At 36.7% G+C, this 14,133-nt stretch overlaps 4 protein-coding genes across 8 annotated transcripts; 1 reads left to right on the forward strand and 3 right to left on the reverse strand.

Moving 5' to 3' along the window:
• Positions 1-55: 55 nt before the first annotated feature.
• LOC117789681 (cilia- and flagella-associated protein 36) lies at positions 56-2,683 on the reverse strand. Its single transcript, XM_034628768.1, has 4 exons — positions 1,108-2,683; positions 831-1,039; positions 612-769; positions 56-529 (listed from the first exon to the last, which is right to left on the reverse strand). The coding sequence occupies exons 1-4, from the start codon at positions 1,208-1,210 to the stop codon at positions 82-84; spliced, it is 918 nt and encodes a 305-aa protein (XP_034484659.1). The 5' UTR covers positions 1,211-2,683; the 3' UTR covers positions 56-81.
• Positions 2,684-3,543: 860 nt separating this feature from the next.
• Positions 3,544-12,148, reverse strand: LOC117789680 (serine/threonine-protein phosphatase 4 regulatory subunit 3). 4 transcript variants are annotated; one of them, XM_034628766.1, is made up of 9 exons: positions 11,932-12,148; positions 8,302-8,877; positions 7,294-8,232; positions 7,050-7,227; positions 6,727-6,982; positions 5,977-6,249; positions 5,771-5,904; positions 4,331-5,265; positions 3,544-4,023 (listed from the first exon to the last, which is right to left on the reverse strand). In XM_034628766.1, exons 2-9 carry the CDS (start codon positions 8,599-8,601, stop codon positions 3,925-3,927), a joined length of 3,114 nt encoding a protein of 1,037 aa, XP_034484657.1. In that variant the 5' UTR covers positions 8,602-8,877; positions 11,932-12,148; the 3' UTR covers positions 3,544-3,924. The 4 variants fall into 4 exon arrangements, with proteins under 4 accessions (XP_034484657.1, XP_034484654.1, XP_034484655.1 ...); XM_034628763.1 differs by having other exon boundaries at positions 4,331-5,268; XM_034628764.1 differs by lacking the exon at positions 11,932-12,148 and adding an exon at positions 11,466-11,534 and having other exon boundaries at positions 4,331-5,268.
• A 446-nt stretch (positions 12,149-12,594) lies between these two features.
• LOC117790286 lies at positions 12,595-13,461 on the forward strand. The gene is made up of 3 exons (XM_034629684.1): positions 12,595-13,064; positions 13,120-13,197; positions 13,265-13,461. The coding sequence occupies exons 1-3, from the start codon at positions 12,612-12,614 to the stop codon at positions 13,358-13,360; spliced, it is 627 nt and encodes a 208-aa protein (XP_034485575.1). The 5' UTR covers positions 12,595-12,611; the 3' UTR covers positions 13,361-13,461.
• LOC117790287 lies at positions 13,066-13,840 on the reverse strand. 2 transcript variants are annotated; one of them, XM_034629687.1, is made up of 4 exons: positions 13,806-13,840; positions 13,613-13,740; positions 13,457-13,552; positions 13,066-13,395 (listed from the first exon to the last, which is right to left on the reverse strand). In XM_034629687.1, the coding sequence occupies exons 1-4, from the start codon at positions 13,810-13,812 to the stop codon at positions 13,357-13,359; spliced, it is 270 nt and encodes an 89-aa protein (XP_034485578.1). In that variant the 5' UTR covers positions 13,813-13,840; the 3' UTR covers positions 13,066-13,356. The 2 variants fall into 2 exon arrangements, with proteins under 2 accessions (XP_034485578.1, XP_034485577.1); XM_034629686.1 differs by having other exon boundaries at positions 13,794-13,827.
• Between the last annotated feature and the right edge of the window lie 293 nt (positions 13,841-14,133).

Below are 14,133 nucleotides of genomic sequence, written 5' to 3' on the forward strand. Positions count from 1 at the left end.
TTTTCCTCCAACTGGATACCCCATTTTAAAATATTTTATATGGATTTTTTTTCAATTTTGGGTGGTGCTCCCGACCAGATTTTAATTATGTTCCACAACCTCATTGCGCAATCTCTTAGCCAACGTGCGTCGCAGCTGAAGAGCCGCATTTTCGGCCTCATCCGCTGGCGGCGGTGGCATTGTCAACTCACCATTCTCGAGCAGCTGTTGCGCCACTTGAGCGGAGCTGGGACGTGCCCCTTGTGGTGTGCTGCGTGCCACAGTGTCCTGCAACTGCTTGGCACGTGTTTGCTTCTTGATCTCAACAATCTTGTCACGTTGCTGTCGAAGATACTCCTGCCTTGAGACAACATCGTTGGGATCCACTTTGTCCTCCTGCTCGAAGAAGAGATTCAAGCGCTGAAATTTATCATTGACCAAATCAAGATTGGTATCCTGTTCGGGTGTCAAAGCCGCCTCTGGACTTTCTAGATCATCCGCGACGGTTTTGGCTATAAGTTTCTCCACATCCACCTCGGAAACAGCAATGCTGTAAAGGATTTATTGGAGTATCAGAAAAGGTCATTGTGGTAAATGTTACAAGGAAATATGCTTTGTGTTTTTAAACCAACCCCAGTTCCTCCTCTGTTGCATTCTCATCTGCCGCTTCCACTGAGAGACTTTGCGCCAATTGATGCTTCTCTATGAGATCCAGCGCCTGCAGCTGCAGCTCCACATTGCGCTGCGTCATCATGCGAATAAAGATCTTCAAATCATTTGCAGCCCAGATCTAAAAAGTGTACATTACTTAATCTATGTTGGATATTTGCAAATATCAGCGACGACTTCACCTGCTGAAAAAGAACCTGATGAAACTGAAATGGATTCTCGCCCTGCCCTTGCTGTCGTCCCTCCAAGCACGCCAGCTCAAACTGCTCCGGCGTAATATGCATCTCCTCCATAAAACTACCCAACATAAAATCCACTAAATTCTTATATTCCTCATGTATCTGTCGTATATCCGGATTGTTCTCATCCATCTGCAGATTCGGATCAAAGACTGAAAAGCATATACATATTTTTATATTTGATGACGTGGCAATGGCAACTAACAAAACAAATCCTTACCCAAGGACTTTTGCTCGATAAACGTTTGAAGTGGCGCATTCCAGACGGGTCCATGCAAAAAGCAGACCAGGGAATCAAAGACCCAAGAATCCTCAGAAGACATTTTTTCACAATAATAAATAGCCACTTGAACTTTACTAAATTTGGAGCAGCTCGAAATGTCGTCAGCTTTGAATTTTGTGTTTGGTCCTTGAAATGGTTGCCTTGGTAACCGGGACAACACCCCAACTAACCTCCCCCACCATCATAACTAAGGGGTATACAATGTAGTACACTCCGAGTTAAAGTAAAAACACTTGAAAATTTTGCAATTTATGTTTTTGTTTAAAAACTATTAAAAACTATGATTTAATTTACTCAATCATAATATAGAGATGTTCAAATTATATATATATATATATTTATATATATATATGTATATATAGATGTATATATATGTATGTTAGGTATCGTATGTGTGTATGTGAGTGAGTGAATGTGTGTGTGTTAGGATAAGGGGATTAGACAGCATATCATATACAATACACATTTCGTTTATATATAAATACTATGTATAAACTATAGTTTTCATCTTCTATTATGCAAATTTCATTTTATTTTATTTTTTTTATTGTTGCAGTTTAATTAATCAAACAAAAACAACAACATGGAAGGATATATATATTTGTTTTTGTTTTTATATTTAATATTGGGGTTACGGACAGGCTGCTCCAAGAGGGAAACCATTTTGATCGAAAGAACAAAAAAAAACACGAAATCATAAATAATAAATATATTAATATAAGTATATTGTTTATAAAGATGCACGCACACCTTGCACATGGCATATACGTTTGATTATTAACAAATAACTTTATTGTGTTTTCTAGTTGTAGATTGTGGATATTGTTGTGGTTGTTGTTGCTGATGCTGTTGTTGTTGTCGTTGTTGGTGTGGCGCTTGTTTCATTAACTACATTATTTCATATTAAAAATAATTTAATTTAAACATTTGAAAAAAAACTTACATGGAAAACGCAAGAAGACTTTTCTGGTTTTTCTTATTTATCTTTTTGTTTTGCTTTATGCGTACATTGTTAAACCCTTTACAATCTATTTGTAATTGTAATTATCATTATTAGTTTTATTTTATTTTTTTAATGATCTGTGTGTGTGTGTGAAGCGCAACATTAAATTTTTACTTCTTTTTATTTTTATAAAATGTAAATATGCTGCTTAGTTTCGTAAGGACAAGTTGTTGATTAGGTCTAGAAAAAACCCCCCTATTTATACAAATTCCTCGCTCTGTATTTTACTCAATTATTATCAACTGTGTTATGCCAGTTTATCAGCTTTATCATCTTTATGTTGTATAGCATGTAAATCGATATTGGGGATAACTCTAAATTATATACAAGGTTTATTACGCTTTACTTCATGTTGAGGGAATTTTACATATGGCTAAGAACTCTGAATGTAATTCAAAACAAAGTTTGTTCAATTGGCCAACATAATGGATAAATAGTTATTGATGTGTCTATTTTGAAAGCAATTGTGCATTTTGTACAATTTTATTTGCCTATATTTGAAAACAGAAAAAAGCTTTATATTAACAACAAATAAATATTTTGGAAAAACTATAAGTATATGGGCATTTGCACAGAAAGGTGCAGTGCGACCAAAAACTTAAAATTGATTTAAAATTCACATCATATCAAATTTTTTTCCGGAATCGAGTTTAAGTTACCTTTTCAAACAATTTACACATATATTATTAGCCAAATAAAATGAAAATACCGAAATGCATATTTTTTAAAAATTATACCTTTTTTTTTGGTTTTGTCACATTTTGGGGCTGTGGAAGTGCCCATATATATTTTGTTGAGTTGTTGATTGAATTTGTTGTAGCATTAACAATTGCCTTTTAAATACACACAAAAATAAAATGAAATATTGCACAAGCGAAATGTTGGCAACATTATTGTTATCATCGCATTTGGCCAACTTAACAAGCTTTATTTTTTTGAGGGGGTTCCCTGTGAGTTTTGATGAGCGAGCGTTTTTAGTGCAACATAAGCACCGGTCTATATAAACACGGACAATAAACACTCTCTTTTAACCACAATCGTCATTCGCTGTTGTTGTTGCTGATGTTATTTAACTGCTATATTTATATATGTAATATTATTTATTTATTTTGGTTTCTTTCTTATGTTTTTAAGCACTTGCAAACACAACGCACACAACAAATGCAATTAAAATGTGAAATTGTTGTTGCTGTGGATCAAGAATTGTGTGTGTGTGTGTGTGTGCACATAATATTATTATTTATACCCTATAAGTTATATTCATTTTTAATATATATATATTTTATATTTATATATATATTTTTTTTGTTTTTTTCGTTTTAATTTAGTAAAGTAAGATTTTATAATTTCTTGTTTTACTTTTGTTTTTAGTTTCTTTAAAATAAATGTTTTTAGACTAAAATTTAAATTTATGATTTTTGCTTGTTCTTCTTAACATAAGCGCTTCTCGAGGCGAGGATCTGTTGAGGATCTACTGCCCTCCTCTTATCTCCCTACACCTCCTTGTCATCCGCCGAGTGTCCCGATTTAATAACGGGCTGATTAATTGGTTTGAATGTTGTTCTTTTTGTCCGCTGTCTGCTGTGTTTATTATAATTATTGTATCTGTTGTTGTTGTTACTGATGTTGCTGTTGTTGCGCCCACTGATCAACCCTTACATTCGTGGGTGTGTAGTGTATATATATATGGGGTGTGTGTGTGTATGTACTATTTTATAATTGATGCCGCTGTGCTTTAATGTGCCCCCTTACTATACAATACGCGCTCGCTTTTGTGCTTGGGGGCCATCCGAGTCCTCATCCTCCTCATAATCATCCTCGCCAGAATCGCTTTCATAGTCCACCAGTCCCTGCGAATTTTAATAGAGGTAGTTATAAGTATTATGCTTCTCAAATTAATTTTTAAAATTCAAATTATGAAGTATAAATTATTATAACTTATTAAAAATATAACTTTTATACAAACAAAATTTTCAGTTTAATAGTAAAAAAATTGAAATTAATTAAAATTGTTAGTTTTATAAGATTTTTTAATGGAAAATAAAAATTTATTCTTCTCCAAGATACGCACATTTAAACAGATTATCTGCAATTTTCGCTTGATTATTTCCATTGATAACTCTTATGTCTTATCTTTAATCAATTTTGATGTATTACCTTTTTGGTCATCTTGTCCGCATCGCCGCCCGTTGGCAACTCGGCGCTAGGCGCTGTCTTGTCCCCGTCTAGTTTCAGCTGCGAATCGTTGACATCTGTGGCGGGTGACGTCTGCTGTGTTTGTGGCTCACTGTCGGCGCTGTCTTTGTTGATGGCCACAGCGGACGCAAGACTGGGCGTGCTGGCTGCCGCCGTAACTGAGGCAGCCATGGCCGTTGCAATCGTTGTTAGAAATTGTGATGCTGCCACGGCAGCAACTGTCGCCGAGTCGCACAGCGTCGATGATGATGATGACGATGAGTTGGATGCTTCCAGTGACGATGACGTGGATGATGACGACGATGATGATGATGATGATGAAGAGGACGATGATGACGCGCTATTTGCAGCTGACAGTAGCAATTCTTGATTTTGTGGCACAACAGCGTTTAATTGTTGTTGCAGCTCTGCAATTTCAGGCTGTTGTTGTTGCTGCTGCTGTTGTTGTTGCAGTTGTTGTTGCTGTTGGCTTTCTACTAGTTGCGCCGCAGCGGCCGCATTCGATGTGGATGCTACGGCAGCAGCAGCAGCCGCTGCCACAAGTGTGCTATTCAGGGACAACGTATGCTGTTGCTGCTGCTGTTGTTGTTGCTGGAATGAATGCTGTTGCTGTTGCAGGGCAATATTAGCAGCCGCTGCCAATTGCACGGCAGCCTGAGCCTGCTCATCGGCACTGCTCGTCGTCGCCGTTTCCGGGCTACTGCTGCCACTTGCCGCCGGCGTTGATACTGAAGTGGCAGTGGCTGTGGCAGTTGCAGTTGCTGTTCCTGTTGCAGTCGCTGTGGCATTCAAATTGCCCAACAAACCACCACTGTGCGGTGACGTGCTGTGCGGCGGCGATGATTTCTGTTGCTGCGTCGCATTTTGTGTTTGCTGCGGGCCATTCTTTTCGCTGACTGCTGTGAATGAGGCAACAACTTGTTAATTCCAGCTCAGAGAGGCATGCAACAAGTACCCTCTCTCCACTACAAAGTTTTATAACGTTATCTTTTTCGTAATTTAAAAAAATATCTATTTATAACATGTACAAACCCCAATAAATGTACATATTTTTTTTAATGGACTAATTAGTTTTTTAGTTTGTCTTTGTTAAATTACATTTTTACAACAGACAAAAATAAAGAAAGCAAAACAAGAACTCTTAAATGACAAAGAGACCGATATTTCATTAAAATAGATTAATTCACATCGATTTATAAATTTAAAATTCCAATTTAAATAGTTAAAAACCCCTTTCGCAAAAATCGATTCATCCATGTTTCGATGTATTTTTACATTACTACTTTTATAGCTTTTTAATTTGCAAGGTAAACAAACATACATCTCGTAATGTACAATTATTTTTAAAAACTTAGAAGATGTACATAAACTTTGTAGTGTTAAGAATAATAAAGAACTTACATTTCATGACATTGTTATAGCTATCAATTTCCTCGGAGAAATCATCTTCCTCATTGAACCACATCTCCTCCTCCTCCTCCATTTGACGCTGGTCGCGACGAAAGCGTCCTCCACTGCGAATTATGGGTAGACTTCTAATAAAAAAAAAAATTAAGATAGCTTTAATTTGGCGACTCTATAATTGCATAGAAATTTGTTATAATTACCCATCAGTGCGATTCTCCATCTTGTCGCGATCCTTGAGCCGATCCTGATATTGATCATATCGATTCTTTAGGTATTTAAACGTTTGCACATATTCGATTTCATCAAATATCTTGCTGAAATTTTCCACAAAGTATACACACAATGTGCGTATATCTTCAATTTTTATAAACTCGAATAATTCCAATATAGCCGATTCCAATAGATTATAGCGACCATTATTACGAATAAAGGCATCCACAACAGGCGCAAACAGATTGCATTTGACAATGTGCCTAAAAATTTGATTGTAAATGATTCAAATTAATTAAAATATTTAGACACATATGAAGTTTGTACAATATTAGATAATCAAAAACTGATAATGGACTAAGAAGTTCAAAAAAATTAAAGTTTGTTTTAAATTTAAAAAATAAAATAGATTCTGGTTTTAAATTTAAAGTAGAATCCCCCTTTAGAATATTAATATTGAACATTTTAAATCTCAGTCTTTCACTTTAATTAACCCTTTGTATCGTAATTAGTATAAAAGAACATTTAATTATTTTAAAATGTTTTCAAAACTGAAAAAGAGCCGTTTACTCAAACACTTGTTCCCGGACGAATTTGAATCGAAAACGAAATCTATATCTCTTTCGGTTTGATGTTCTGATTAAAATAGTCAATGTTTCTCTTATATTTATTTGAGTAATAAGTGGTCGGAAACAAATAAAAATAATTTAATTATATTTGAATTAATAGCTTTTTCTCACCTGTTGTAGAACTCATCTTTAAGTGCAATTATCTTGCGCAAAAGTCGCAGAGCGCCAAGTACAAGGAACGTGTGTGTGCTCTTCATGAGCACAAGAATTCGTTTGAGGAGATCTTTTTGCAACAAGAAATTCTTAATATGATAGCTATGATGTTCAACGCAAAATGACAAAATGTCCAGCACAATGCCGAGCAGCTGTGCAGTCTGGTAATCCTCGTTCTGAGGACGATCGCCCATCGTGTTGAGCATCAAAGGAGCTATTGAAAGAAATATATTTTTAACTGAATTAATTTATTTAAATTGTAAATATTGAAATGTACTTACCAACTAGCGTTTGTACGCTATACTTGTAAAAGAAGTTCAAAAAGTCGCCCTTCTCAGTCAACATGTTTTCGGGCTCTAACAAGATCTTGATAATGCCCATCAACTGTACTGCAATTCCTAGCTCTGGCTCCGAATCGTTCAACATTTGTTCAATGGCAATATTCAGCAACATACGCTCCTAAATACGAAACAAAAAATACAATACATAAGACTTTAGAAACATATATTTGATGTATAAACTTACGCCTTCTGGTCGATTGACCTGATTTAGAGTATAGTTGCGCACCACAAGCGGCGAGAATTCCACGATGGCCGTGAGAATGTCTATGGATGCCGACTTGGTTTTGTTGTCGTTCATAACCAGCGTCAGCTCAAGAGCCTGCAAAATGCCCAGGCAGGTGAGGGTTTTATAAAACGAATCCTTGCCCTGTGGCTGCAGATTTTGTGCAAAATTGCAAAACTCTTTGAGAAACAGAACAATATCACGACGTTTAATGTCGCCAGTTGCTGGATCTGTGAGCAGGGTGAAGACATCGAGCAGAAAACGTTCATCCTCCTGGATAAGTGTGACAATCTCAACTTTGTTGAAGAATATAAAACTGGATAATGTGTTTAGCATGTTATCCTCGACAAATACCGACGGCGTTGGCAATATTATATCCTGTATGTATTGCACACGAAACGTTTGATGGATCTTGGCCAATAGATCCTGATTTTTGATGGGAACCGCTTCACGAAATTTGGCCCACTGCTTTAGATATTGTCGATGCTTCTTTGGCTGAGCCACACTGGGATCATACTCCAGGCAGCCGACCACATCAAAGATGGTATCATCGGCAAACATAATCTCGAACAGAGCGTTCTTATTAAGCAAGAATATATTTTTGAAGATCTCAAATAGATGATGAAGTCCCTCAGTGTTGTCGAGATCCTCACAAACGTGAAATAGATTTAGAAGCTTCTTGATGTAGTTCTCCGACTCCAGGGCCATCGATAGCTTTTCCTTGCGCAACGGCGTCGATAAACAACTCTGTATTGTTTCGGAGATGTCCTCGAGCCGTGATAATTCACACGGCGGCAATTCAATCGGTGGCGCCGTATCTGACATATCCTCAAAGCGTTCATCCTCCGATTCCTCGACAATATCCTGTGTGATTTCCACCGAAGGATCTTTGCCTTGCACCTTGAGATATAAATTAAGCATATAAATTGATAGTCGCCACCGATCTCGATCAGTGATAATTATACAAACCTGGCATATCTTTTCCCAGATTTCGTCACAACCAGCCTTCTCCTGAAAACTCAGAGCCAGATCAAAATTATCGCCCTCCGACCAGACAATTAACGTATCCTGCTGCTTTTGATAGGCCGTATCCGGTTGTATTTTACTCTCCAACAGCAAGGAACCATCCGATTCGGCGCGCACCAGCAAAGATGTGCCCTTGAGACGCTCCACATAAGTGGAAGAGACGTGGCCAGTGCCACGATCATCCCATTGCCGTTCTGCATTCAGTGCATAGAGCTTAACACGTCGGCGGGTGTCAGTCGTCATGGTTTTGGTTTTTAATTAACAAGTCCTCTTCTTGTAGTTTTTTCTTCTTTTATTTGAAATTATTATATTTTATGCACAAAGATCGTGTTTTCTAAGTCTCACGTGCTTCTTGCGGTTGTGGCTTGTAGCCGCGCTTGGGGGCTAGTCTACTAGACTAATTACAATTAAATTAGGATATTGAATTTTAAATTCAAAGTATTCGACTAATCTCTACCCTGCACTTGCATATCCATGTTATATTCTTACGTTGTGATATTTTATCTGCACACTGCAAAACTGCAATACAAAATAACATAAATACAAGTTGTAATTATTCACATATTTATATTTATTATTTTAAACTAAGCACACTTGTTAACTAGTTCTTTCTTCGTTCACATTAAATTAAGTTCACTTTGTTAATTAAGTTTTACAACACTGTCTTTGCATCATGTATGAATGAGTTTATTCCATCTTTTTCATACACACTCTACACATGTTAACATACATGGAAGCAATTTTTAACGAAAATGTACGAAGATACGAGACAGCTACGATAGCGATAAATGCGTATCAAAACAAAAACTGCAAACATCGCACAATGAATGAAAATGTGAAAGCTACGTTTGATTTTGATATAGATATTATGTTCGAATGTGTGTGTATGTGTGCACGAACTATTTGCAAAGACAAATGCCAAAAATTGCTCTTGCCCAGACTGTTTACAAACATACAGCAAAGAAAAAACAAACGTTTTCCAAATCTCTCCACAACGCACTACATTTTTTTCTGTTTTAATTTGTGTGTGTGTGAGTAACTTTTTTTTCCTGATGTCTACACACATTGCAAACTATGTATATTATCGCGCTTTCGCTAAAGCGACCCACAACGACGGCGAATGCAAACACGCGCGCGACAAAAACAAACAAAATGAGTAGAGTGGCCAGAACAAGCGAAAGAGAGTGCGAGAGAGTGCAAGTACATACACATACATAGATTCGTATGTAGCTAGTGGGTGGCGACCGGCAAGCGGGGGCAATTCACTTTGACAAGATTAGATTATCACACACACACACACACACACACACACACAAGCACTGTTGCCGTACGCACAAGGCAACAAAAATCAATGAGCAAGTGTAAAAAAGTGTGTAAACAGAAAAGATATTTAGCTCATACTAGAAGAAAATATAGAGACAAGGTCTACGTCATCGATAGAGGAAACGATAGGAAAAGTTGAATCTTAATATTTAGATTGACAGTGGCGCCAATCAACGCCTGAAATGCGTGTTAAGCTTTTTAAATGTATTATACAAATATGCAAATCTGTTTATACAGTGGTTCTCAGCTTATTATGAATTTAAAAAAAAAATCAAAAGCAAATACGTAGTTCAATTGTACAGTGGCCCACAGGTTTGTTGACCCACTTCATTTTTAAACAACAGTATATTAAGCCTGTCTATGCTTTTAAGAGCAAGTTTAATATTAAATTAAATCGCCTTCTCATTAAAATAAAAATTAATTAAAAATTTGTAATATGTAACAGTGGGTCAAATAAGCTGAGACTTGCTGTATATATTTTGCATGTGTGTATGTATGTACTTAGAATAACTTGACATTTCACATAAAGGGCTCCCACTGATAAGGCGCTCAGTAATCTAACCGAACGAGGGAGAGGCTCTCGCGAAGGTGTATCAAAACAAAAGCAGCAATTAAAAACAAATGCTGACATTGGGAAGCATTTCATTTACGCAATCTACAAATTGTCTTTGAACTGAATAAAAGGGATAATCTAAGTTTTTGCCAAGAATAAGATCATCGATAAACACCCAATTTGCAATTGTCCAAAAATTTGATAATTGCCACAGTCATCATAACATAAAAGAAATAAAGGAAAAGAGAATAAGAAAAAACGCAACTCTGTCGCTCAGCAACAGACGTCAAAAGTTAAAGACGAATTGGAGAGAGGAGAGGAGGAATGGGAGAGGGAGCGGGAGGGTGCTGTCAAAAAAAAAAAGCAAACAATGGAAGTAAAGTCAAATGAATAATATCGACATTGCCTGCAAGTGACACAAAAAAAAAAAATAATAAAAAAGGGGCGAGGCTGGAGGCGCATACGTTTACGTTGGTATGTATGCGCAATCGAAACAGGAAAATAAGCCAAAAAGGAATGCCAAAGTGTATACAGGACAATGACAATACGCCATGATTCTCCTGCTGCTGTGTGTGTGTAAGTGTGATGGATCTCACACAATGAATGGACAGTAAAAGCTGCAAGAAAATGAACGCGTCGTATCTTGTTCGCAATATGCAGAATACGCGCGCATATGTATACATATACACATACATATGCATATATATTTTTGTGGAGTGGGCAAAACAATACATCAACATGCATGCATAAATATACGCTTGGGAATGTCCCGTTTATGGTAATTTTAAAACTTAAGCTGCAATTGCAACTAAAAATTTCGCTTTTGACATTCAGTTTCCTTTAAACAAATGTGCAAAATACACACACACACACTCACAGAACATCTAGTGAGTACATCGCTTTTCGAGCTGTTTCTTTTGCTTTCATTCAATAAAATTATTGCGAATGACAAGCACAAAACAGAATTGCAAAAAATTGCAGCGTATATCTCTGGCAAAGAGCATGTTAAAAGAAAAATGCCGTCTACACTCGCAATTTTTACACACACACTCACGCACACAGTCTCGGTCAAATTTAAATGACGCATGTATTATTATTATTCACCGATATTGTTTTGATTTTCGGTAATAACACGAAACACGAATTTATTTGCTGACTTTTTCGCATTTGTTGTAAACGTTTTCAATTTAATTAAACGCACACAAGATGTATAAAAACAATGGGTACACACCACGCAGCCACACAGAGACATCACGTACACACTGAAACAAAAGTACGCGAGCGCAAAATCCACCACATGTAACAGCGGCAATGTCCAAATTCAACACACTACAAAATAGAAGAACCAAAAACTCAACACGACGAACGTTTGTTGCATAAAGTACGAGTACGAGTCCATAAATGAAAACAATTTACCTCAAAATATGCAATGTTCACACAGCAGCCGGATTATATTTATCAGCTTCAAAGAATGTTTGATGTTTTACGATAAACACATTAGACACTAGTACCTTAGGAGTCCATCAGAATCAAGTGTAGTTACACGCGAAAATTCACATGCACACCTAAACGGACACTCACACTCACACACACTAACACACGCTCAGACAACACAGAAGCCGCAAGAGGGCAACAGAGGTGTAGAGAGAGCGCGAGGGGTAATATTGAATCTTGTACCAAAAAATGTATGCACTCACGTTGCAATTCCTTGTTTTTGCTGTCGGCTGCGCCTTTTCACATTTGTTTAAAGTATATACAATTTGCGTTTGCGCATATTTACTGTTTCCAACACTTTATTTACCATATATTTACGGTTTACTTTTTATTTTACAATTTTTCGCGGAACGGACGCTGTTCCAACCGAGACGACGACGATTTTGTGCTGTGCTGACGCCATATTGTTTGACAAGACGTTGCCACGTGGCAGAAAAAAGTTTTCGTTTATTTTTACGTCTGGCAATCTTCACAAAAATCTGGATCATTTTTAATTTTAGCCCCTTTTTTAAAATAGGATCTTTCTAAGCATTTTTCTAAATTTTAAAGCTAGAATTTTAAAAATTTAGGCAGAGTTTTATTTATAATCTCTGAAATCGATTTTATTTATGTTATATAAATCTTTTGGATGTGCAAATGTAAATAAATGTGTGACCATTAGAAACAGTTATTGTCCGACCACCAAAGTTCGGATTAAAGTATGGTTGGTATGAAATAGGTTTTAAAAAAATTGGAATAGAGTAACGCCCGCCAAGCCGTTTTCTTGGATTCAAGGTTGTCACACCGTTTCGATTTAAAGGTAAATGATTCGACCGACCACCACCACTTAGTCTGAGCGGCTCGGCAACTCTATTATTAATTTGTTTATTAAATATTCTTGCCAATGGAACCGAAGACACACAAATATTTTAGCATTCCGGCCAAGTACAGCGGCAGCTCAGTGGAAGATTTGGAACTGAATATACAGAAGTACGGCGACAATGTTGTGCGGATGCAACTGCTAAATCGTGTGCATAAAAAACAATGCAAGGGGCAGCTGAAACGATTTTTATTGCTAGCCGGCTTGGCGTTTATTTACTATGGCTTTGTTCTGACAGTGGGCGAGGGATCTGCCAAAATTCAGCAGACTCACATATTGTATCCTGGCCTATTATGGCTAGCCTTGGCCTTTAAGATACTGCGCACCACCCTCGATTTGGTGCACTCCGAGAAGATCTTTTACAGCTGGGATATGGCACTGCAAACTGAAACAGTTCGCACTTTTGGCCGTAAGTCTGTGTTCTGCGTGCAACGCGGCCATCTCCATGACATTGTCCTCAATGAAGTCATCGAAAATGTAGGCTTATATATATATTTTTATTTGCAATCTATTAAATTATTTATTGTTCCAGTTGGATGTAAGGTATATGCTTATACTACGCACTAAGGGAAGCATGTTCAAAGAGCGTCCTATAATCCCGCTGTTCAATGTAAGTTCTCCTTCTAATTGCATCTGCTTCTGCACAATTTTACCATGATGATGTTGATTAATTTCAGAGTCTTTCGCCTTCTTTTGACTGCTTGAAGCATATTCATTTAATTTTACATAACTATTGGTTAAATAATAACTTAAACAAATCGAAGCACGCCTAGAGCCAGGACTTGTTCATCTCATAGAGTTCCGCCATCTATTTTATTGAATTTTAAATGGAATAACTAAGCCAAAGACTTAATAAATGTTTGTTTTACCTGTAGCATTGATGTGTATTCATCTTGTGTAGTGTATTGCGGAGGTAAATTGAGTACGTGCAGCTCATCGAATACTACATTAAAATCACCGCTTATCTGCAAATAATAAAATCATTTGATGGCTTACAAATAAAATTTAAATTTGTTTATTATTACCAAATTCTCGAGATCGGTTCTGTATGCATGTTTAGCCATTTTGCGATAAAACTCCAAATATAAGGACTTGCTGGTATTCAAATCTTCCTGCGCCTTTCGCAGTTCGAGCACTTGCTGTAGCGTCATATCTGCATAAAAATTTTGTTTAAACAGTTTTCAAATTTATTTATTTTATAATCACTTTTATTATTACTCGTCATGGCGTTTTGATGTTTGGCGTCTTCTCTTTCGAATGATTATCAGTGCTGCACAGTGCCTTAGTTGCTGAATTTAACAACACTGCGTCATCAGCTGACGTTAATTGGCAATGGAAACAAGTTTGCATTTTTTTAATTTGCTAAGTAAAATAAAACTTCAAAATTCTACTGTTGTAATGTGATATCCGCACAATTAAATTGATTAAATAGTTTGCAAAGTGATTTATTTAGTACTTATAATTTTGAACCTGTTTGCATGTCGTTGCGTTATTTTTTGAACGCTTTCCAGTGTTGCATAACTGTGTAATTGTGGCAGCTGGCACA

The sequence above is a fragment of the Drosophila innubila genome (genome assembly GCF_004354385.1).
Source record: "Drosophila innubila isolate TH190305 chromosome 3R unlocalized genomic scaffold, UK_Dinn_1.0 2_E_3R, whole genome shotgun sequence".
NCBI lineage: Eukaryota > Metazoa > Arthropoda > Insecta > Diptera > Drosophilidae > Drosophila > Drosophila innubila.